Raw genomic sequence first — 24,674 nt, 5'->3', positions numbered from 1 at the left:
GAATATGTGCTGTTATAGTAACACTGTTCCTTATTCATACACAAGGTTAGTAACTGTAGAATAAAGAAGACAATCTTTGCATTAATATATCTGCTAGTCAAGTGGTAAATAATATGTCTTTTTCAGTTATAAGACAAAGCAAGCTGATCCGAACAGAAAAACGAGAGCTCCTGGTGTCAACAGGTAACCAATCAGTCTCTCGTGGAGGACAAGCACCAATCAGAAACAATCATAAAGCTCTTAAAGTACAGATACACATATGAAGGCTGTTAAGTGCATGAATCATTGCAATCTTTGTATATGAAGGGTTTAAAATGCTTTTACTTGCTCAGGCATTTGGTCCTAATGATTAGGTGTATGTGACATGATGAATGTGGTGGTGAAACCTGCAATGAGGTTCATGTGTACATCATGTGTACAGGCAGTGTTGGGAAGGTTACTTTGGAAATGTAATAGTAGCCCAAAAAACGACGTCCAAATGACGTCTGGTGCTGGGTGGGTTCTGTGTATGAGATTTAGGAGGATTTTACAGGGCTGTAAAGAATAGTTTTGCAGATCGATAAATACCTTTAGCAAGTATAAATCAGTGTCATCTTCATTTACCCAGAGATCCCAGCCGAGCACATTGACTCCGCCTCCATAGATCTTACTGGACTCGTCAACACGCTCATCAATGCTTCACAACCAGGTATTACACACACACACACACACACACACATTTGAGTGTATTTTTATTTTTTGGCTATGGGCACTTTTATATCACAGGGGTTGATTTTTATTAAAATGAAGCAATGTATGAAAGTCACAATAAAACCATTTGGAAACTTTGCTGTGCATGGCTTCGTAACTGAATATTTGTACATTTTTTTTCAAAGGTATCTGCGACTTCTTCCACTCAGAATTCTGACTATTTCTCATAATTATAAACTTTAGATCTTACAATTTGTACTTTTTACAATTCTGTTTTTTTCTCAGAATTGTGAGACAAACTCAGAATTTTGACTCCTGCAATTCTGAGTTTACATCTCGCAATTCTGACTATTTTTTTTTTTTACTTTTTTCTCTGTTTTTATTTCTTTAAATAAAGGTAATTGAGGTCATTCTTTTCTTGACTATCTCGCAAGTCTAGGTTTATCTTTTACAAAAAACACAATTGCATTTGTTTTTTCATTCTGTGGAGGAAACAATAGTATGTGTATATTCTCTTAAAGGTAGGGTAGGTGATTTCGGAAAGGCTAGTCATAGCAAGCTAGCTTTGAAAGCAAGATCCCCACCCTCCCTGTATAATCACTGCAAAGCCACGCCTCCTTTCAAACACAAGAACGCACTCAGGAAGATAAGAGACTAACCTGCGACACGATGAGAGACGCCATTGGTGGAGGATTACCCCATGTCTCATTCACCTGTGAGAAAACACTACAGTGCAAAGCGCATAATATTACAATAATAGCACCTTTCATTCTCGCTGGAACACGCTGATGACGTATCATGTCTGCGCAAAACAGGGTGTGCAGGCAAGACAGCCTATCGTAATGTTCGGACCGAATATTTTGATTGGACGAACATTTTATGGTCCTATGCCTTCCACAGACAATATAAATATATATATAAATAAATGTAGACCACTTAACTTAGTGATTGTTATCGAGATGTGAAAAAACTTTCAACCAGTATAACAAAAAATGTTTATGAACCAAATCATAACAAACACACACACAAACATCTCAAATTGTTGTGTTTTCAGGTTTACAGCATCTTTTCTCCTTACTCAGTGTGACGTCACACAGTTCACTCTCTCTCCACAAGCTCACACTGCTGGTCTACAATAGTAATTACCCTTATCCACACAGCCAAATCACACTGTAACTACAGCACCAATATGGCACAAATATGATGTAATTCTGTGTGTGTTGCATGTGTGTATCTGTACGTCATGTACACATGTATGGGTGTGTGTATAGTCTCAGACTTTCAGGACATTGAGAGCGGTTTATTTCCCTTGAGATACTGTTACTGTCTGACAAACAAGACCAATGACCTCACAGGTGAAAAACCTCCTTCACTATACACTGATTGCTTATCTATCTATCTATCTATCTATCTATCTATCTATCTATCTATCTATCTATCTAATCACTTTAGTGTTTTTCAGATTTCACAGCTATTCTTTTGGATGTAATGGGAAACTCCACCAGTTACCTGCAAGAACTATTTAAGTCCAGTTCTATTCTCTCAGGTAAAGCACCAACTATAATCACCTACACCTACACCTACACCTACACACACACACACACACACACACACACACACACACCTGTATGCAATGTAGTGTATTGCACTAATGTACTATAATGTTGTAGTGTTGGTCCTCCTCACATACTATATCAGTGTCATTTTGTCTGTGTGTGTGTGTGTGCTATTATCATTCTTCCAGTCAGCCAGAAGAACAGCTCTGACTGCATCTATATCTGTGTCATGGCTGGAAAGTCAGGTGAGTTTGAGTATGCATACACATTTTTATTAATTCTCAAAAGTTTAGTGATTTATAAAAATGATTCATTCTAAATGCCACATGCTTCTTTTATTTCCTATAATATTTTATAAAATATATAAATATTTAAAGCTGGAGTATGTAACTTTTACCTCTATCGCCATCTCTGTTTCTAACATAAAAATGCAAGTAAATTGCAGAGTTATTTTTATATGTGGGTTGTGCTTCTGTATTGCTCCTCTCCGAAAAAAATGTCATCTGAACAAATATTTTATCTGCTGCTTTTGTTCTGACCAAATAGAAATGCAAATGTTTTATAATAAATCATGTTACTGATGTTTAAATCTAACGATAGCTCAGTCAAAAATACTCATAACTAGCAGAAATTTAGTGCAATTTAAACCAACAGCAACAAAGGAAGCTCTATACATATCTGAATCAAGCGAAGAAATGGGCTAATGTTGGCTACCCACTGAGTCACTGAAATGTCCTACCTGACAGCAGAAAAAGCCATCTCTGCATCAGTCTTTAATTTCTCTGGTCTCCACTTCTCTAAAGCCCTATAGTAGCCGGACCGCCTTCTTTTTGTTTGCGGACATGATGCAACCACGTAAAGACGAAAGATGACTTCAATTTCCCGCGAAATTGGACCCCGCTACTCAAATTATAAATCATTATTATAAGTTTACCGTTGTGAATCGGGGCAAGGTAAGGACACAGTTTTAAACACGGATGTCTTATATACTTGCTCAATAACTTATTTTTGATTTTTAACAAAAAAGTTACATACTGCAGCTTTAATGTTTATTATTAAAATTGTTATAAAGGCATAATTCACCCCAAAATTTAAAACTGTCACCATTATTCATGCTTTTTTCATTACAAAACCCCAACTTCCTTTCACAAAAGCGTGTAGGCAAGAGCAATGCAGATTTAAGTAATATTGTTTCCATATCAGTCCAAAAACCTGGCCTAAAACAACTTGAAGGAGAATTATGTTTGAAATGATGCATGATTTATTTTATTATTTTATTAAACCAAAAACGCAAAAGAAAGATATTATTTCTTAATTCATTTAAGATTAAATAAGTACACTCTAAATAAATGTACTATTGACAATTATCCCTACTCTCATGCACGTTTTATATGTTAAGTGTTAAATGAACTAGGTTATCAAAATATATATATGTAATAAAACAAAGAAAATAAAGCAAAACTGAAACTAAAATAAAGGCATGTGTTCAGACAGTGATCTGTCTCAGCTCTGGGACATGGGCTCAGTCAGACCTCTTTTTAATCAGACCATCACAGAGGAAATGCCCAGAGGTACAAACACACACACACTTACATTTATTACTCCATCGCTTTATACATTTAAAAATGTGCTGGTGAGATTTCATGATTTTTTTTCTCCTGCTTTTCTTTAGGTAATATGACATTTCCATTGCTGCCCTTTGGTAAGTGAGTTCAGAGAGCATATTTTTGTTTTTATGAGTGTCTGTTGTCAGCTATGATACAATACACTGTATTGCGCGTGTGTGTGTGTGTGTGTGTGTGTGTGTGTGTGTGTGTGAATATAAACTGACCAATAAGATCCCTGTCTTACATCTACGGTAGTGTGGCATGACCTTCCAAACACTAGTGAACCGGTACTATGGCCTAAACCCAATACAGATTCCCACAGGAGCAGAGGTATTTTGACTATTAAGGAGTTTGGTGTGCTGAAGCAGACAAAAATGAGACTTTTCAGAGAAAGAAACTGCTTCAACAGCTTGATTTTGTTCTATGTCCGCAGTACCAACCTCTACAATGACATCATCACCTCTTATTAGATCAACAGCAGCTCCTGAAACTACTGTCACTGTGACGACCACCACAACCTCACCCACTAGTGATCTCACAACTGCTGTGATCACCCAGCCAAAAGCTGTAACGGTAACCACAAATACCATTGCTCCAATGATGACCGTGACAATTTCACTGCAAACGCGGAGACAAACAACTACGACAGGCATCCAGCAGCTCACTAAAGTATTTCATACAGAAAAACCAGGCAAGACCCTCCATTACCACACACACACAAACACACGCACAATGGAATCTGACATTTTTGACCTTTTATTCTGTTAAAGCGGCAACGGCGCAGCGGTGCCCAAGCAGGGTTAATGTTATTGTTGCCATGACAATGATTTGATTTGAATGGAGTCAGGCCGGAGCCACTGATAGTATCCATAGCAACGGTCAATTATTTTCCCTAGAGATTGTTTTGATTTGGCTGGGTCAGGAAGGTTAAAAGCACATTAAAAATCAATATATACACACTTAAGTCTGTCTCATCGAGTCAACACAAAGAGGACGCAGCATATGTGAGAGAGAGCACGCTATGAATCATAGACATCTGAGCTGCTTACCTGCTGTCCATGTCAACATCTCTCGATACAGGTGCCCTCATTCAGAGCAGAAGACATAGAGAGAGAATGAGAGCCCTCATCGACCCTTTAAGTGGACATTTATTCCTGCAAACTAAAATAGAGATGACCACTAGATGGCATCATACGCTATTGTAAAATTTGCAGCTTTGCACTGAGTATGGAAAGCCATTTTAACATTTAATCTATAAGCCATACTAGTATCTATTTCATGCTACTAGTACTTATTTTTTAGATACTAGTATCTTTTCCATTAAGTACTAGTACTTATTAATTAACTACTAGTACTTATTCTTTAGCTACTAGTGCTTATTCTTTAGGTACTAGTGTTTATTCTTTAGGTACTAGTGTTTATTCTTTAGGTACTAGTGTCTAGGGCTGTGCAAAAAATCGAATGCGATTTTCATGCGCATCTCGTCAGTAAAGCCGCTCCTGTGATTAGTAGTAAATCTCCAGCACGTGCGTTCAGATGGAGCGGCATTTACTACACATAGCCGTAGTTCAATCGCAGGCGATTCATTGCCGATTTTGAACGCGATTTTGTGTAGCTTGTCAGTGAACTACGGCTCTGCAGATAGACGTTTTACTGATGAAACATTAAGAAAATAAACAATGATTGCCAATTGGTTTTATCTGTTCTCTTCAAGCCACCTCGGGTATTTTTATAAAAATAAAGTATATTTAAAATGCTAATCAACATAGCCTTTATCACTGTATAGAATAATATAAAGTGGCATTTCTGCCACTTTCTGTTTAATGAAACCATGTCAGATCACAAAAGGAAGTTATTGCAAATGCTCAACTGATGTTATAAAGTGAATTTGGAGTAAAAACATGTCAATATACTTTTGTTGGACAACAGGTTTGTAATCTTTCCTTGTGTTTTCACGGTAACCAATTAGCAAGGTAGGCTAACATACAAAGCCAGTTAGCTCTACTTAACAATCAAATTAATTCAGCATATTAATGTATTGTATTGCCATGTGGACTCTGATTGGACAGTTGAGAGGTACTCGTTTATGTAATGATCCGTTTGAATGAAGATATCTCCAAATACATTCTCACTAGTTCTTTATGAGGTTGAAGATATCTCCAAATGAACAGGTAGTGGTAGTTATTCTGTTTTTGATATCATCTTTTAATTTCTGACTAGTAATTATTGCAATAGTGACTAGTATCTATCTAAATATTACTAGTAAGCATTCATTAGATACTAGTACTTATTTTTTAGATACTGGTACTTATTTATTAGATACTAGTACCTATTTAATAGATACTTGTAGTTATTCATTAGGTACTAGTACTTAATTATTAGACACTAGTATCTTTTGTAATTACTACTAGTAACAATTCTTATCTTACTAGTCAGATCTGCTTTTTTACTCGTCTTATATTATGACTAGTACAAATGGCTACAGTAGAGTTCAATTCAAAAATTTACTAGTAAAATAAAAAATCTTACTAGTAACATTTCGAATAAGTACTAGTATCTAATAAATGTGCACTAGTATCTATTAAATAAGTACTAGTATCTATTTAATAGGTATTAGTATCTAATGGATAAGTACTAGTATCTAATGAATAAGTACTAGTGTCTATTTATTAGGTACTAGTATCTAATGAATGAGTACTAGTATCTAAAAAATACGTATTAGTACCTAATGAATAACTACTAGTACATACAAATTAAGTACTAGTCACTAGTGGAATACATACTAGTCAAAACTAAATCTCAATGACGGATCCCCATAGAAGTAAATGGCAACATTTTTTAATTTGTTACTAGTAACAATATAATAGTTACTAGTCACTATTGAAATAAGTTCTAGTATCTAGTGAATAAGTACTAGTATCTAATGAACAAATACTAGTATCTAATAAATAAGTACTAGTATCTAATAAATAAGTACTAGTATTTGATCAATAAGTACTAGTATCTAATGAATAAGTACTAGTACCTAATATATAAGTACTAGTATCGAATAAGTACTAGTACCTAATAAATAAGCACTAGTATCTAATGAAAACGTACTAGTATCTAATGATTAAGTACTAGTAACTTTACAAAAGACACTACTACCTAAAGAATAAGCACTAGTAGTTAATGAATAAGTACTAGTACTTAATACTAGTATCTAAAAATTAAGTACTAGTAACATTAAATTAGTACTAGTGCGGTTTAACATTAAATGTTAAAATGGCTTGCCATACACTGAGGCACTGTAGCATCTTACAGCATTGCTTACTTGTGAAGCGCATAATTTCTGCACCACTAGCATCACCAAATAAAAACAAGTGAACCTATATCTGTTTGACTTTTACTAGAGTAATATTTCATCAGAGTATCTGTACTTTACGGTAACTCAAATACATATTTTGTTGACTTTGTCCACCACTGACAAGTAGACATTTCCGAATTCATTTAATCTATTTATCTGGATACTGCGAGATGCATGTGAATGTTTGTTTGTTTGTTTTATAATGACGGCTTTAAAGTGGTTTGCAGTGTTCACAGTTCAGCTCCTACCAGTGTTGGGAAGGTTACTTTGGAAATGTAATAGGTTACAGACTACAAGTTGCCCTGTAGTGTAACTATTTCAATTACTTTATAAAAATAATGCAACTAAATACATTTGATTACTTTTTGATTACTTTTCTAAATTTCTACCGAATGTTTTCAACTGTAAATAATTTTCAAACATTTAAAGCAGGCAGGGTTAACCTTACAGTAGTATTAGTCGACACTGATTACTGTCAGACTTTCAAAATCCTTCATCACTTGAATTAAGTCAACAAAATCAAACTTTAGCCTCTCTTTTTACTTTGAGATTGTTCTGAGGTTAAATACTGATTTAAATAATAAGATATAGTTTAATAGCTATGATACTGTTTTTGAAATCAAATCTTTGCATAGCTATAACGGGGAACACTAGCATCTAACAATGCCTTGGAATAAACAGTTAATTCAAAAAAATAAAGCATATACATAAACCCAAATAGGAAATAAAACAGTTATCAAATAAGCATGTCTTATTCCATGTCCTAAACTCCTGAAACATTGGTGTCTCATATTTTAGAACAGTCAATGCAATTTGGCAAAGAAAGCAATTAAATCTGTGTGTGTGTGTGTGTGTGTGTGTGTGTGTGAAAATATTCAGATGCAGTCCCCTTTGTAATTGTCAACATCTTCATAAGTAACTGTAATTTAATTACACATTTTTTCTTAGTAACTGTAACTGATTACAGTTACATTTATTTTGTAATTAAATTACCTACTTCTATTACAAGTAAGTAGTTACTCCCCAACACTGGCTCCTACACTAAGTATGTACACAATTGCGATTATTGATTATGTATGGTTATAAAAGATGATGTAGCCAATGAAAGTAGTAATGGGGCGGAGCAACACATATAGACCGGCCACCAAATTTACACCATTGGTGAATTAATGTTGCTGCATTTAGAAGCTCAGAGAAAAAAATAAAGCCACCTACATGATAGCGGCATTGATGCAGCAGCATTTACCTTTATGTTAAGTAGGCATACAAATGTCTTGCTTATAGTAGTCTCTGTATATTATTCTGGAGAAAGTATTCATATAAAAAGTAAAATATCTATATAGAGCCAACTGAGCACAGCAATGTGCTGTGAAAATGTTCCTTTTCAAAAGCACTTGGAAATCTCGAAATCCTTTCATATGGTGCATTATCTTATTTCACAAGGAGAGTTTACATCAGTTTCCATTCTAACTTATCATACTGATCTTTTCTACATTTCTGGAGATGGTGCTTTTTCTCCCTCATTCTTTTTGTGATGATATAATTTTTTCTGACAGGATGTCCATGGAGAATAGAGCTATTTCATCAAGGAAGTGAGAAAGAGGACCTGAAAGAGACCCTTGAAGAGGAGCTGATCTGGGGCAGGGCGACCATCAGCTCAGTGAAGCTGCAGCCATGTGTGTTTGAGCTGTGCAAGTTTTACTCTCAGTGTGTGTGCAGAGGATTCAGTCACAGAGCAGCAGTGTTACAGCGGTACAGCACTGCACAACCATTCAACAACTGTTTAGGGCATCTTTTAAAGTCACAAAATGGGCATAAATAATAGAGATGCATGCTAGAACACTTGCAAGTTCAGTGGGCTCCAAAAGTCTGAATTCACATTGACAGTCTGAGAATTAAAGTGTGTTAATAAACAAAGATTTTCATTTTTTTTTTAATGTATAATACAGTTTTAAGATTTTACAATATTTCTAAGTCACTTATCAGATTTGTGACACTGACTGTATGACCTCCATTGTTCAAGGTTTCCTTGCTTCCACTGAAGCACACAAAATGTATTCACTTGAATTCACAAGTGCTGCTGTCATTAAGGCAAAAATGAACACATTCATTTTTTTCACTCAAATATTACATTTTACAAAAGTGAAAATCAAAACTGTTTTCAGCATTAGTGGTCTCAGACTTCTGGACCCCACTGAAATAAATTCATAAATTATTCAGTTTTATTTATAAAATTAATAGTATCGTGGAGTAAGACAGTAATTCTGTGTGTATCCTCAATATTGTTGATGGTATAAACAAAAAAGTCAATATTTTGTTCTACAGATATTGTGTGGATAGCCATCGCTGGTATGAGAGACATACAGCAGAGGTCTGCAGTCGTATGAGGAGAGTCACTTTTTCCAAAAGTGAGTTACACAAAATCAAATTATCAAACCTAACAGCAAACAAATCAAAACATGCTATCATATAATAAAATATACAACTATCATATTATCATATACAAATATACATCACAGACTTTCACTAAAAGTTCATTAAAATCATCAGTGGCAACAGAAAGAAATTTGAGATTATTGAAAACCATGTATCATTTCTTCTACAATACTGTAGTTAACAAAGTTTTATTCTTGTTCTTAGCTGAAGTTTTAATATCCCATAAAAGGGTCGTTACTATTATCATTATCATTAATATCTTCATTAGTGTTTCTCAGTGAATTGTTCTGGGTTATTTAAAGCTACTAGTTAAACGTGTGTCTGAGCAAAGAGACATTGGATGTTTTCCTTGATGAGTGAATGACTAAGATCATTTTATCATTCCCTCTCTCTCTCACACACACACACACAGGTCACTGCAACCTCATTAAAGAATTTGTTTGTGTGTGTCTGAATACCTGCATGTGGATCTCTACTCATTAAAGTGTGTGTGTGTGATCCCATTAAAACATTCTTCCTACAGGACTAATGATGTGTAAGGTCAGTCTTAATGATGGTGAAGAGTGTGTGTTTTGTACTGGACAAAGATAGAATAAGATGAAATAGGCTGCAGACAGTCACTTGATTGTAGTGTGTCTTCAGCGGGGAAACTGAAGAATAAGTCACAGGCTGCTGCTGTTAAACATGTTTATAGAGTTAGTTCAAGGGCTTGAGAATCTCGTGGCATTTGAGGCCACATATAGTGCCTTGTTTACCTACCACACAACCATCGTCAAATATAATTGTCTGATGTCAGACATGTGCTGATGAAGCAGAAAAGCACCAATAATACACCAGTCATCTAAGGGTAAATCCTACAGGAATATGTACAGAATTTGGAATCAGTCCTGAAAGATCCTAATGGGATCAAATAAGAATAAAATGTCCTACAGGATGATATTGAGATATTGAGTATTCTCTATAGTAACTTTACTTGTATTGGAATGTTTTGCTACTGAATAGTTAAAGGGATTCACACAGGTTTTCTTATGTTAATTATAATGTCATATAGGAAAATGTATTATATTGTTATAATAATCTTATTAGAAACTTAAAAAACAAAAAGCAATAAAAATGCTAAAAAAAACGAGTTATAATGCTTTGTGAATGTTTCTTAATCATGATAGGATAGAAATTCCAATAGGACTCCTGCATATTTTACAAATAAATTAAAATTACAATTAAATTAAAAAAAAGTAAATTAGAGTTTATTCAGCAGAGACTTGTTTAATTGGTCTTATTACATTTTCATGAAAGATTACAATGACAAACATCTTTTTACTTCGATTCAAAGTTCATGTTGAAGCAATTTTTTACTAATAAAATCACAATCTCTCTCTCTCTCAGATCTGAAACAGAAATGTCTGGCAAGAATGTGTGTGAAGATGTAAGACGAGAACTGAGGGTGACACATCTGAACCATCTGAACTGAAATTAATGTACAGTATGTTTGAGAGAAACTGGGTTCTGTTAAACACTGAACTGCATTGTCATCATTGAATCTGTATAGTCTGTACATCTAGTGTCCAAATTGCACTTTGTTTCTCCTGAATATAAATAAAACCAAACATATTTACCCGTGTTTTATTTTTGATGTAGTGTTACACCAACAAACACACAAAAATCATCTGAAAGAAAAAAAATACCCCTATGGTGAACGAGATGGGAGAAATGTTTATATAAAAATATCCATAAAAGCCATTCAGTACTGAGAGGTATCGCTAAAATGTATTCACTGTCATTAAAAATGGATTAATACACCTAATATTTGTGCGTGCTATGTATTTTTAGAGTTTATTAGAGTATTGCCTTGTTAGCAGCAGCTTATTTCAAACTCCCTAGAAACCAAAAGGACACAAAGAATCATTTACAACCCCCACTTTCTGTTTGATCCTTACCTGAGTTCCTGTCCACATACACACAATGGTCAGTTGTTTAAAGAGGTAATTTCTCAGCTGGGGTCAGGACCTTTACCCTGCATAAAAGAGAGCTATAGAAGGTCTGTGTATGTGTGTGTGTGTGTGTGTGTGTGTGTGATCCCACTTCATCTCTTCACGTGTGACCTAAAGAGTGTATACTTCCTGCAGCCCTGTTACTATGGTGACCACCCTGCCTTTTGCCCTTTGAACTTTTAGAGTGTCCTAAATAGGCCTTTGTTCATTTTGGGATTATTTTCTCATCTCTTACACGCACCTGCATTAGAAGGAGATTGCGAAGCACCGAGTTTGGATGAATGTGTCTCCAATTGCTGAAGCTCTTGGTTTGGCCTCTTCACTGTGCTGGACTGAACCTAAGAATATTTGGATGGTACAACTGATTGTTTAGTAGCAGATAAAGATGAGGCCGCTGTATCTTTTTCTCCTCTTCACCCTGCAGAAAGGTGAGAATATGTAAACACTCTTCTGTCAGGAGCAAAGGTGTAGGTGAAAGTGAGTTCATCATCTTGAAACTGAAATTTACATGATAATTATTTTTAGTTCTTACACTTTTTTATCAGCATATTAGAATGATTGAAGGATCATGTGACACTGAAGACTGGAGTAATTGCTGCTGAAAAAAATTCAGCTTTACCACCACAGGAATAAATTATATTTTAACATACAGTACTGTATATTAAGAAAGAAATGTAGGAATATTTCATAATAATACTGTTTTTATTTGCCAGTTATTTTAACAGTCAATATTCAGTGATAAAAATCCTTTGACATGTTTAACATGAAATTGTACCTACAACTATACTTAGTATCAAATTCTACAATTTGTTTTGTTCAGAATGCACTTTTTTAACAGAAAGAAACTGCCAGTTCATTAACCTTTAACTCACTGCGCATTATAAAAGTATGTTTTAAAAACATAAAACAAAATAATATTTTGCAATATTTTTTTAATTTTATTTTGCAATATTTGGAGAGGTTATTTTTTAGGTTTGTTGCTTGACTAAACATATATTTTGCTTAATTTGTTGTGAAACTGAGTTTATAGTTTTTTTTTTTTCAGATTTGTCAGATTAACAATTAAAAAAAAAAAAAATTAAAAAAAAAAAAAATATATATATATATATATACTGAACAGTGTAGGATTGGATTATATTAAGTAACTTGAGATAAAGTAATACCAAAAAAATAGTGTGAATAAGAAAAGTTTTTATTGGCCGTCTAAAACAGGCCCTATGCATTATGTGCTAGACAGTCTAAGATTTCCTACCATTTTTGGGGCAAAAATTCTTATATTCCTGTTGACATAGTACACTGCATTGCACTTATTCAGTTTATTGGAATGATATGGTGATGATAACTTATGAATTAATTATCTATGTCAAACACATTAATTTACGACAAACTTTTCTCTGTGCAGTTCATGGCACTGCTGTTTTCTGCCCAGAAGCAAGTGACCTCAGTTCTGATGAGCTTCTGATTGGTGAGTTCCTTTAACAATCGAACAAACGCCCAGGAGAAATTATTACGGACACGTTATTTATATAATTTCCATAATATATAATTAAACCACATATTAGTCGTTTATCGTTAAAATAGATGATTGTTCGTGTGTGTTTGACGTACAGGTTGTCTGGGTGTGCGGTTCACCTGGCTGTACGCTGTGTTTGATGACCTGCGGTCGGTGCTGGAGTTCGCAGTCAGTCTGCAGTGTGAGACCGGACTCTGTCCCGCGGACATCGACAATCACGGACATTACTGCAGCAACGCAAACACACGGGACACCGCGCGCAAACACGTACAGCCCGCCGACACACTCGACCGGTGAGAGATGGGAAGCGGATGAAATTAGACTCAGGAGGGGGTAGAAAGATTTTAAATGGATTTATTAACTTCACGGTGGAGTCCGCGCGTGCACACACACACACACACACACACACACACACACACACACACTCATCTCTTGCTCTCACCCCTCTTTCTGTCTGTTCAGCTGCTTCTCTATGCAGTTGGTGAAAGGATATTAAAAATAAAAACAGACAGAGCAGTGAAGTGTGTAAAAAAACAAACACGCACTTTATATTAAAGTGCATATATTAATATAAATGCACACATATATTCAATTTGATATAAAGGCACACACATACACCCACATGTGCAAGAACAATCTATGGTGAGATCAGAGGACATTAATGTTTTCATTTCCTTTCATTTTTGTAATGATATTTTTTTTATTTTTATAAATAAAAATACACAAATAAATGAATGTGATTGTGTTGTAGGTGTTGTTTTACCCACTGGAGATGTTCTCAAGAGCTAAAGGAGAGAAACTGCAGTCGGAGGATACCAACATACAACAACTACACCTGCAGCTACAACTCCAGCTGTGGTAGGCTACACATTTTTTCAAAACATTTTCATGGCAGATTTTCGCTTTTCAAAGAGCCTTAAAGGAAGTTATTTCCAACTAAGGGATAACAAATATTTGTACTATATGCTTATAGACAGTGTTGGGGAAAGTTACTTTTAAAAGTAATGCATCAGGAGACTTGTCAGTCAATAAATGGGAAAACCAAGTAACTGGCGTTACTTTTTTGAAAAAGTAACTCAGATATTTTCTTGTAAATTAAAAAAGTAATGTGTTACTTTACTAGTTACTTGAAAAAAGTAATCTGATTACGTAACTCGCATTACTTGTAATGAGTTACCCCCAACACTGCTTATAGAGCACTGCAGTGATAACATAATTTTGTGGGTTTAAAATCACCCTGGTTCCTTTCGACAAAAACCCAATAGCATTTTTCTATTTCTTAAAAAAAGGTCTGTGACAAACAAACATTTATCATTTTTAAACATTTTGTTCATCATGACAATCTTAACAACTCACCTTCTAAGAATTTTGAAACCTAACTACACTCGGCATATGTAAAATGCCCAATGACTTAAAGACAATGGAATCAGAAGTGTTTCTGGGTTTTGCCCTACAAAAGCACTGTCTATAGAGTCGCTAACCAGTATAGTATTTATATGACATGATTAAGTTACATCTATCAAGTGGAGAAAACAGTTGGTTGACCTTAATTCTGTATCCAATATTTGCAGATATGTTGGATTTCTGTGAGGAAGGATTCTGTCATTGTGATCAGATGGTTATAGACTGCATCAGCTCCAACCATCCAGTCACAAAACAGGTTGGAGGTAACCAACCAATCACAGCACAGACAGGTACAGTAACAGCAGGTGTGTTCAGAAAAATATATTACATTACAGCTTAAGAACATTTTCCTTTCTCTTTCATGTTCCCTTCAGACTCTCCCTTTGTGACGGATCTACCTGATAATGATACCTATACTAGTGATATGGTCAATGGAACAGGTGAGGCTGTTTAGACCCACATTAGTTCATTGTTTTATCTTTTTTTTAATTTGTTCTCTTCATTGTTGCCTGTATATCTGTAATAGCCGTAAAGCACTTTGTTGCTTTTTAAATGTGCTTTATACAGTATACTGTATGAATGACTTGACTTTTTAGTATTAATGACTTACTTGTCGGCCCCAGCCATTTAAAAACATGTTTGAGGGAAATAATAGATTATCCAAACATAAGAGAATGGGAGAGAGATTTAGTTACGCTGATCATCTAACAGTGTGGTTTGTGTCTCAGACAGGGTGGAGCTTTCTCCATCAGACATCGACATGGAGATCATGTTCTATGGTAATGCACAAAAATATGGAATCATTTAATATAAACAAATATATCAATAAATATAATAGTTTTTAAATAATTATAAAATTACATATATGCATTTATAAATAGCTATATAAGATATATAATTTTTTTTTTTAATATATATAGGAAATTAGCAATGGTGAATTAAATTGATCAAAAGTGACAGTAAAGACATTTAAACAATTGATATATTACGAGATATTTGCTGTTCTTTTGAACTTGCTATTCATTGAAGAATCTTGTAAATCATGGTTTCCACAAAAATATGAAGAAGCACAACTTGATAATAATAAGAAATGTTTCTTGAGCAGCAAATCAGCATATTAGAATGATTTCTGAAGGATCATGTGACACTGAAGACTGGAGTAAAGGCTGCTGAAAATTCAGCTTTGCATCACAGGAATAAATTGCATTTTAAAATATGTTCAAATAGAAAACAGTTCTTTTAAATTGTAATAATATTTCACAATATTACTGTTTTTACTGTATTTAAATCAAATATATAGTGGAGTGTAGCAATATTATAATAAATAAGATCACGTGCATACACGATGAAAATCCAGCTGGAATTTTGCATAAGAACAGTTTCTGTGTACATGAGAAACCTTTAGCAATTATTAGTGAACAAGATACACTCTGTTCTTAAGGATATCTTTAGATATCACAAAAAATTCCTCCCTCTTTTACTCTTTGTCTTCAGGACTTAATGGAACACTGAATGAGACTGTGACTAACTTCACCAATGAGTTGGTGCTGGTTAATGGCTCTCAGAGCAGCAATATCCAGAGCACAAAGTACCCTGGGATATTTCAGTCAGGTAAAGCGCTTCACTGAACTTATATTTAGACTCCTTTCTGTAGCCCAGAGGGTGATTTTTCCCTCACATCGCTAGTTCTGAGAACTCCAGTAATCCTCAGCCACCTAAAGACTTCACTGATCTAAGCTGAACCTCATCTTCAGGTCCAGAGGAAGAGGAGAATGAAGCAGAGGAAAGAGAAATGGACAGAAACTCAGAGAGAGGAAGTATAGTTGAGAGAGAGGAAGAGGAGGCAGTGGAATATGAGGATGGTAAGAGTGTCCTGTTTTTTACAGCCTGAGTTACAGCCTCAGATGCACTGTGTTGGTTTATGCATTTTGAGCTTTTAGCTAGTCACAAACAAATTTATCTCGGCTTGTACAGTACATCAAGGACTTCTTTGAAATTCCAGTACACTCACTGCTCACTGTTCAAAAAAACACTTGATCAAATGTGATCAAATTATTCTAAATGACGACAAGCCTTTAAAACCCACAGCTTGGGTTCAAGTAAGGCTCTTAGCATTTCTGTTACTTTCCTTTTTGTAGATGCTGGCTTCTACTAATTCTTAATTAAGCAATTTAAAATAAAGAAAGAAAGTCTATATGTAGTGAATAAAGATGTAGCCTAAATCAAGAACCAATGGCATAAATTGCCCAATAAGAACACTAAGTATCAGAAGCAAGACTCATTTACTACAATAATTATTTCAAACAAGAATGCAATATGTGTAAACACATTAAAAGAGATAGTTCGCCCAAAACTGAAAATTATTGCATCATTTTCTCACCCTCATTTGCTTCCAAGAGTGTATGACATTCTATTGTCTGCACCAGTGTTATTTTAGCATTATTTATATACTATTATAGTATTGTTTAATATTTATAATTATTTTTTAATTTTGTATGATATTTTTATATTTTACACTTTTCATTTTAATTTCAATATAATTTTAAAAAATTATTATAGTTATTTAGCTTTAATTTATATTTATTTCAGTTTTAATTTTAGTAATATTAATACTTCAACTTTAACTTTTATTTTATTTCTGCTAGTTGCAAAGGCAACATTTCTATTTTATTTGTAAATTTTTTAAGTTAAATTTTTTAAAATGTTTTATTTAAACTTTATTAAAAAAAAACCTAATAGTTTTAGTTAATAAAACAATACTGTTCTGAACAGCACAAAAAATATATATTTTTAAGGATGTTTCAACTGTTTTTGTTTATATAATAAAAGTCAGTGAGGACTAAATTTATTTCAACTTTATTAAAAAAAAATCTAATAGTTTTAGTTGTAGTTTTAGTTAAAAACAATACTGTTCTGAACAGCACAAAAGAAGATATTTTGAAGGATGTTTCAACTGTTTTGTTTATATAATGAAAGTCAATGAGGACTAAATTATACAATTATTATAATATATAAATAAATATTTAATTACTTTCTGTATTTTAGTTATTGCAGTGCTGACGACAGAAGAGCCGGGCAGAGACAAACAGGAAGAAGAAATCCCTACAACCCACAATGCAATGGAGTGGAGCACAAACAGTGAGCATTTCTTATACAGGAAAATTAATTTGCAAATGACCTCATTACAACATTCAGCATGTTTTCTGACTGTAATATTTTGGTTTTATGACAGGTGAGCTGACTATTCAAATAGCGCTAACTGCAACAACAGAATCACAGACTGTCACAGAATCACCAGATACATACACACACACCCCTCACTATACACCCCACACAACACCAACAACTCACACACAATCATCTGAGGAGGAGGATGACGAGAGTGATGAAGACACACTTCAGTCACCTGCACCAGCACATACTACACACACAGCTGGTACACATACTACAACTAATGACCTAAGTGACGTTGCTAAACCGTATGTCAGCCCACCTTTACACATCACATCAGAGGAAAAGAGTGATGAGTCACAAGAGGAGAGAGAAGAGGAACAGGAAATGACAGAGAGTGACATAGAAACAGAAGAAGCCAGTCAAAGCCCTTATATAATTCTGATGACCACACCCACTAAAATAACAACCAATCAATACTCACATCACAAAACAACCCTGCCAACAGCTACCAATAAAAACACAGTAGCTGCAACCACTTTGGTGCAACGCACATTAATGAAAGGAAGTGAGGAAAAAGAGATATTGGAGAAGAAGAGTGAGGAAGATAAAGAGACTGACAGAGAGAGTGACTTAATAGGCAACTCTAGCACAACCAAACTGACAACTCAAACACAAGCCAACACAAAGCCATCTCTATCTGAAGAGGATGAAAGGCACAAGAAAAATAGTAAGGAAGATCTACAAAGTGATAAAGAAGAAGATGAATCAGTGAAAACCCAAACCACTGTGATCCCATCCAGGGTCAGAGAGCTCAGTCTATCCACGTGGATCATTCCAGCGCTGTTCCCTAAACCTCACAGCGTATCACCAAGACCAACAGCTCACACAGCTGCAAAACTAACTAAGAACCACAAGACCACATCTGCGGCTCCTCACAAACCCGTCAGCACACGGACCACAACATCAGGCCTCGCTGCTGTTGAAACCGCCCCTCGTCCCCAGAAACCTCCTGCCCTGGATCGAGCACCGTCATTGACCACTACAGCTCAGCAGGAGTCCGCTGAGGAAGAGGAGCAGGAGAAAGAGGAAGAGGAAGAGCCATCTGACAGCTCACAGGAATCAGAGAAAATTGGTAATAGTGACAATCCACGTAAAAACAATATGAGTTAACCAAGCAGGCATGTTCCTGTTTCAGCAGTCTGTGAAAATGGTCAGTTAGGTTGATATAAGGATGTCATGACGCATTTTCACAGTTAACCTAGCAAAATGTTTTATATCTTCAGTTTTAAAAAAATAATAATTTTGATTTATAACACTATGCTTTTGTTTTATTACCTTGGCATTAAATTACAGAAAACTGATTAACGCTGTTTCCAATACAACAGATGAGGGAGTGATGGCAAATTTGACATTCTCTCTTCTCTCTTCTTTTGTCACTGAAACACTATTTTGGATTTGGCATCTGCATTTGCATTAATCTGTCCCTGTAACATTCAACGCTACTGAACCACTTTTTGTGCAGTATGAGTAAAGGGGGAACAATTAAGTGCTTGCAGGAGTCAGATTTGACTGATCATGGGTCGAGAGGAGGGATGACCTACAAGACCATGGTGGAGAATTTGCTACTCAACGGATCCGGAGCTTATTGACAAAATCTTATATCGTAAGATGTGCTGCCTTTACACAGAGTGCGCGTGATCGCGAAATCGAAAGTGAAAGTGAACAGCGCAAGCGCTCATTCAAAAGAGATTTAAATACTCCCCATTGATAGCGGCTCCCTGATACGCGAAAATTATGTGCAATATTAGAATGTTTGCGGGAGTGGGCGGGACTGGACAAACCTTGTCACACCTTGTCACTGTCTTAAGTTCAGAGGTAAGAAGACTGCTATCTAGCGGTCGGGATATAAACTCAAAACGAAACAATGGCCTTGAATCTTGTATACATTTTTTGAAAATATCAATATCGCGTTTTTGAGAATCGATACAGTATCGCCAAACAAAATATTGCGATACTCACGTGTATCGATATTTTCTTACACCCAGTAGTTTCTGTTCACCACTATAGAAGTTTACCCAATAATGACCACTTTCACTTCGAGAACCCCAGAACTGTGAAAAGAGTCCAAACTTGTTTGTGAAATCAGAGGAAAATGATTGGTAGACCCTGTAACTAAAATCGAATTGGTTGATTGGTATGGTAATGTTGTAGCAGGATTCATCCAAGAACTTGTCCTGCTTGGGTAAATTAGGTTAAGCTATTCTCCAAACACTCCTGCACATCCTCCTGTACTCCAGAGAAATCAGTGTGTATTTGTGTGTGTTTCTCAGAGTCTCACCGGGTCCGGAGACGGGCGCCGCCGCTCTTTGCCTGGTCTTTATTGGAGGCTGCTGGACTGTCAGATCTGCAGCAGCAGCAGCAAGACGACTCTGAAGGTAAGAAATATAGAGAAAATGGACAAAACATACAGCTACATACATACATCTTTCCACTAGTCTAAAAAAAACTTATGAAGGCAAAAAAGCCTAAAATCTTTGTGAAAAAATAACAGTTTTGCCTGTAGTGTCTTGCCTTAAATACACATCACCTCTGTTTTTCAGCACATCCACACAAAGCCAAAGCCAGTTGTAGTTTGATTAACTTGTATTCATGCTGCACAAAGCATTACTTACAGTAGGTCTGTTAGTCTGACTGCACAAAACTGCCTGGTATATTTTCAGTCAGACTAAACAGTTTACATGGCAATTTAAAAAGGCAAATTAATGCTTTAGTACAGCTGAAATCAAACTATTATGCATGTAAACATACTTATATTGGATAAGTAACAAACAGACACAGAAATGATGAGAGAAATGACAAGATGCCAAAATCAAAGAAGTGTGGTTGGATTAATCTGTGTGTGTGTGTGTATGTGTGTGTGTTTGTAGAGTGCAGCACTTCTTTCCTCCAGTACAGTGCATCTGGTCAGGTGTTGAGGGACATGTCTGCGCTGGGAGAAATGCTGTACTGTCTGACCGGACGATGTCCTCGTGAGTATCAACACTACGGCTGCTACTGTGGACAGCAGGGGACAGGAAACCCAGTGGACCAGTTGGACCGGTCAGAACACACAAACACACACATCTTCACTGGAAAAAATGCTTCAGTTTAAGTTAGGACAAGCAGTTATCAAAAGTTTGGAGTCCATAATTTTTTTATTTTTTTATATTTATATATTTTGTATATATATTTATATTTATAATAATGTTTTTAAATGAATACTTTTGTATAGCAAGGGGGCATTAAATTCATGAAATGTGATAGTAAACACATTTATACTGTTTCAAAATATTCCTTAAAAAAAAAATCCTGAAAAAAAATGTATCAGTTTCCACAAACTTACTGAGCAGCACACATCCGTTTTTAACATCTTCTTCTTTCTTGAGCATCATCTGAAAGCTGAATAAATAAGCTTTCCATAGATGTATGGTTTGTTAGGATCGGGCAATATTTGGCTGAGATAGAACTATTTGAAAATCTGGAATCTGAGGGTGTAAAAAAATCTAAATACTGAGAAAATCGCCTTTAAAGTTGTCCAAATTAAGTTCTTAGCAATGCATATTACTAATCAAAAATTATCAAAGTTCTGATATATTTACGGTAGTAAAACTACAAAATATCTTCATGGAACATGATCTTTACTTAATATCCTAATGATTTTTGGCATAAAAGAAAAATCTATAATTTTGACCCATACAATGTATTTTTGGCTATTGCTACAAATATACCCCAACGAATTAAGACTGGTTTTATGGTCCAGGGTCACATATAAGAATGATTTTTGAAGGATCATGTGACACTGAAGACTTAAGTAATGATAGTGATAATTCAGCTTTGCCATCACAGAAATAAAATACATTTTTAAATATATTCAAACACAAAACTGCCATTTTAAATTGTAATAATATTTCATAATATTACTGTTTTACTGTATATCGTTTTACAATAATTGATCAAATAAATGCAGCCTTGGTGAGCAGAATAGACTTTCAAAAACATTAAAAAAATATAACTGACCCCAAACTTTTGAATCAATCTATATCTAGTATAAAAACTAAAATCCACTATGTATGTTTTATAAAGAAATCAATCATTTCTTTTCAAGCATTTAAGCAATCAAAAGCTTTAATAAGATCATAAGAAACACAAAATAAGTTAGGGGTGTCCAAGCTATTGAGTGGCAGTGTATATATATATATATATAGATGTACACACAGACAATTAAATTCAGTGAAGCTCTGTTGTGTCCTGAGTCTGTCTCTGACATGTCTCTGTGTCAGGTGCTGTTTTCTGCAGCAGTGCTGTTTGGAGCAGCTCATTGTTCTGGGCTGCAGGAAAAACAGAAAACTCAACGCTCACATCAGCTGCCACAATGGAAAGCCTGGATGTATGGCATCACACACACACATAATGCATGCAAAAACTACTTCAAAAATAGTACAATTACGAACATTTTCTTTGGAGGTCAGTTTTGTGTTAATGATTGTGTTGTGTATGTGTGTCAGGTTCAGGTGTGAGTGTGTGTGATCGACTGCAGTGCGTCTGCGATCGTTCGACCGCCGAGTGCATGGCGGCTTCACACTACAACCACTCAGTCACCTCCTCGTGTTCTGGGCCCCACCCACCGTGCCATCGTAAGCCTCATTCTTCAGCACAATCAGCCAGTCAGGACTCCAGTGAGGAGAGCAATGAAATGACCCCAGCTCGGCCTCAAATGAACTCACACACACCTGCACTCGACAAAAACCCCACACACAGCAAACCAGAACTGGACATCAAAGAGGAGGAAGAGGAGGAGCCAGGAAAGGAAGAAGAAGAAGAGGAGGAGGAAGAAGAAGAAGAAGAGGAGGAAGAAGAAGAAGAAGAAGAAGAAGAATTGGAGCAGTAGAATGAGGCAGTTCTATAATTTTTATAATTTCAGGGAGCTCTAAATAGAAGAATCAGTCAGAAAGGATGTCATGCACATTTAATGAAAAGTTTAGCTCAGTCTGAACTCACTCAGTATCCAGCGGCCACAAAAGATCACCCAAGATCTGCTGCTCCTCCTCTGCTGGTGCTTGACCTATTAAAAGACTGTTTGTATGCTGGATCATAAATGCCAGCAGTTGAATTTTTATATTTCTCAGTATTTGTTTTTTTTATCAACTTTTAACTGATGTCTGTGTAATTAAAAATAAAGGCAGTATGTAAAAATGAGTTTTATTTCATTTAGTAATTTTTATACTTCAGCTTAAACTTATTTTAGATTTTTTTCAAGATGTAGTTTCTAAGTTTTTCATCTAATATTTATATTTTATTTTAGCTTATTTTAATTAATCACAAATGACAAGGCCAAAAACAAACAAAAAATGTCCAGGTGAATCTCATGAAAAATATCAAGAAATGTCATGTCATGTTTCACAAAAGTAAATAAAAATAAAATAAATTAAAATAAATTAAATAATTGCATAAAGTGAAAAAGAAGCCTATTTGAAGAAACATTCTATGAATTTTTACCCAATTCTCAGTAGCCTTCTGTAATGTAATGCAAAAAATATAATTTTCAGTACTGTAATGTGAAATAAATTATACATTATTTAAATATTATTTAAAAGTGCATTTAGGTACAATTGTAAGTATACTGTACATCATACAGTAGTTTTTGATATTTTGAATTTAAACTGATTTTAATTAAAAAAAATGTGTGGCCTTCTCTGATGAGAATTTACAAAAGATAACAGAAACAGTAAGTATTTAAATACAAAATCTTTATTAAGACTAAGATCTCGTACATAAAATCTCATTGCACATTAATGTGGCAGACACTGTCAGACAGCGAACCTGAATATGGCTAATTAACAGATTTCATGGGAACTTTTATAATCATGTATTGTAGCAACACTGCAGTGGTTCGTACCATTACACATTTCAAATCTAGCATGATGCATGTAGACATACGCCTGTCCTCTGGACTATCTTCACACAGAAGACTACAAAACCATTTCTATTCCATATCGACACATCACCATCAACATGAAACCTAACGCATCTTACCTTTCTCCCATTCAAACAGAAAAAATAAAAATGAAAATCATTGTTGAGTTACAGATAAAACGGAACTAAAGATCAGTTTCAGACAAACCATGTGATAAATACTAAAGTACAGTTCCACTGTGGATGAAAATAAAACATATCTTGTGAATTACACTAAAAATTATATTTGCAGTTACAGTAAGACCCTTAACAAGATTTCCCTTCACTGATGTAAAACAAAAACAGCATGCAAAAAAATAGACTTATTGTATCCCTTTCACACACACACACACACACACACCCCTAAAGGTGCATTACAGATGATGTGTCGGAGAAACAACACATTCCTATTTCATATTACACCAAAAATATATTGCATTATTCTAGAAATTATTTATGATCTTATATTTCTACAGAAATAATGTGCCTGATTTCATCATAGCGTTTTACGCACATTGTCGCAAAGCAACTTCTACTGAAATGTAGCAAGTTACTGAGAGAAAAACACAACGGCCAAAGGTCAACTACTGACTATTTCCTGTCCACCAACTTTTTTCACCGAAATCCTTCCATTAACATTTCAAAACACTTCAAAACAGACTGGACAGATCAGAAAATCTTCCACCTTGCAGTCATCAACTCGGATATTATGGAAATGATAGGAGACATATAATTGATCCTATTGCGAATTTAGAACAAGCCACCTCTGAGGTTTAACCTTTAAATAATTCAAGACATTCTTTACTTTCTGTGCATACAAATCCCACAATGCAGTGCAAGTCTCTGGTCACAAACAGTCGGACCACCGATTTCACAGGCCAAAAAAAAATGGCAACAGCATCGCATCCATAATCAGCATACAAATGCACCAAATCTGCAGAATAAACACCTGTCCGTTCACTTGCC

General features: G+C 35.1%; 1 protein-coding gene across 1 annotated transcript; it reads left to right on the top strand.

Annotated features, from left to right (window-relative positions):
• Positions 1-12,011: 12,011 nt before the first annotated feature.
• oc90 (otoconin 90) lies at positions 12,012-22,765 on the top strand. Its single transcript, XM_016449460.1, has 15 exons — positions 12,012-12,054; positions 13,029-13,091; positions 13,237-13,432; positions 13,891-13,997; positions 14,711-14,833; positions 14,918-14,983; positions 15,272-15,322; positions 16,038-16,154; positions 16,298-16,405; positions 17,589-17,681; positions 17,776-18,849; positions 20,048-20,152; positions 20,645-20,816; positions 22,037-22,143; positions 22,262-22,765. Exons 1-15 carry the CDS (start codon positions 12,012-12,014, stop codon positions 22,642-22,644), a joined length of 2,808 nt encoding a protein of 935 aa, XP_016304946.1. The 3' UTR covers positions 22,645-22,765.
• Positions 22,766-24,674: the final 1,909 nt, after the last annotated feature.

The sequence above is a fragment of the Sinocyclocheilus anshuiensis genome, unplaced genomic scaffold (genome assembly GCF_001515605.1).
Source record: "Sinocyclocheilus anshuiensis isolate Anshui unplaced genomic scaffold, SAMN03320099.WGS_v1.1 scaffold850, whole genome shotgun sequence".
Taxonomy (NCBI): domain Eukaryota; kingdom Metazoa; phylum Chordata; class Actinopteri; order Cypriniformes; family Cyprinidae; genus Sinocyclocheilus; species Sinocyclocheilus anshuiensis.
This window is presented reverse-complemented; position numbering and strand designations above follow the sequence as displayed.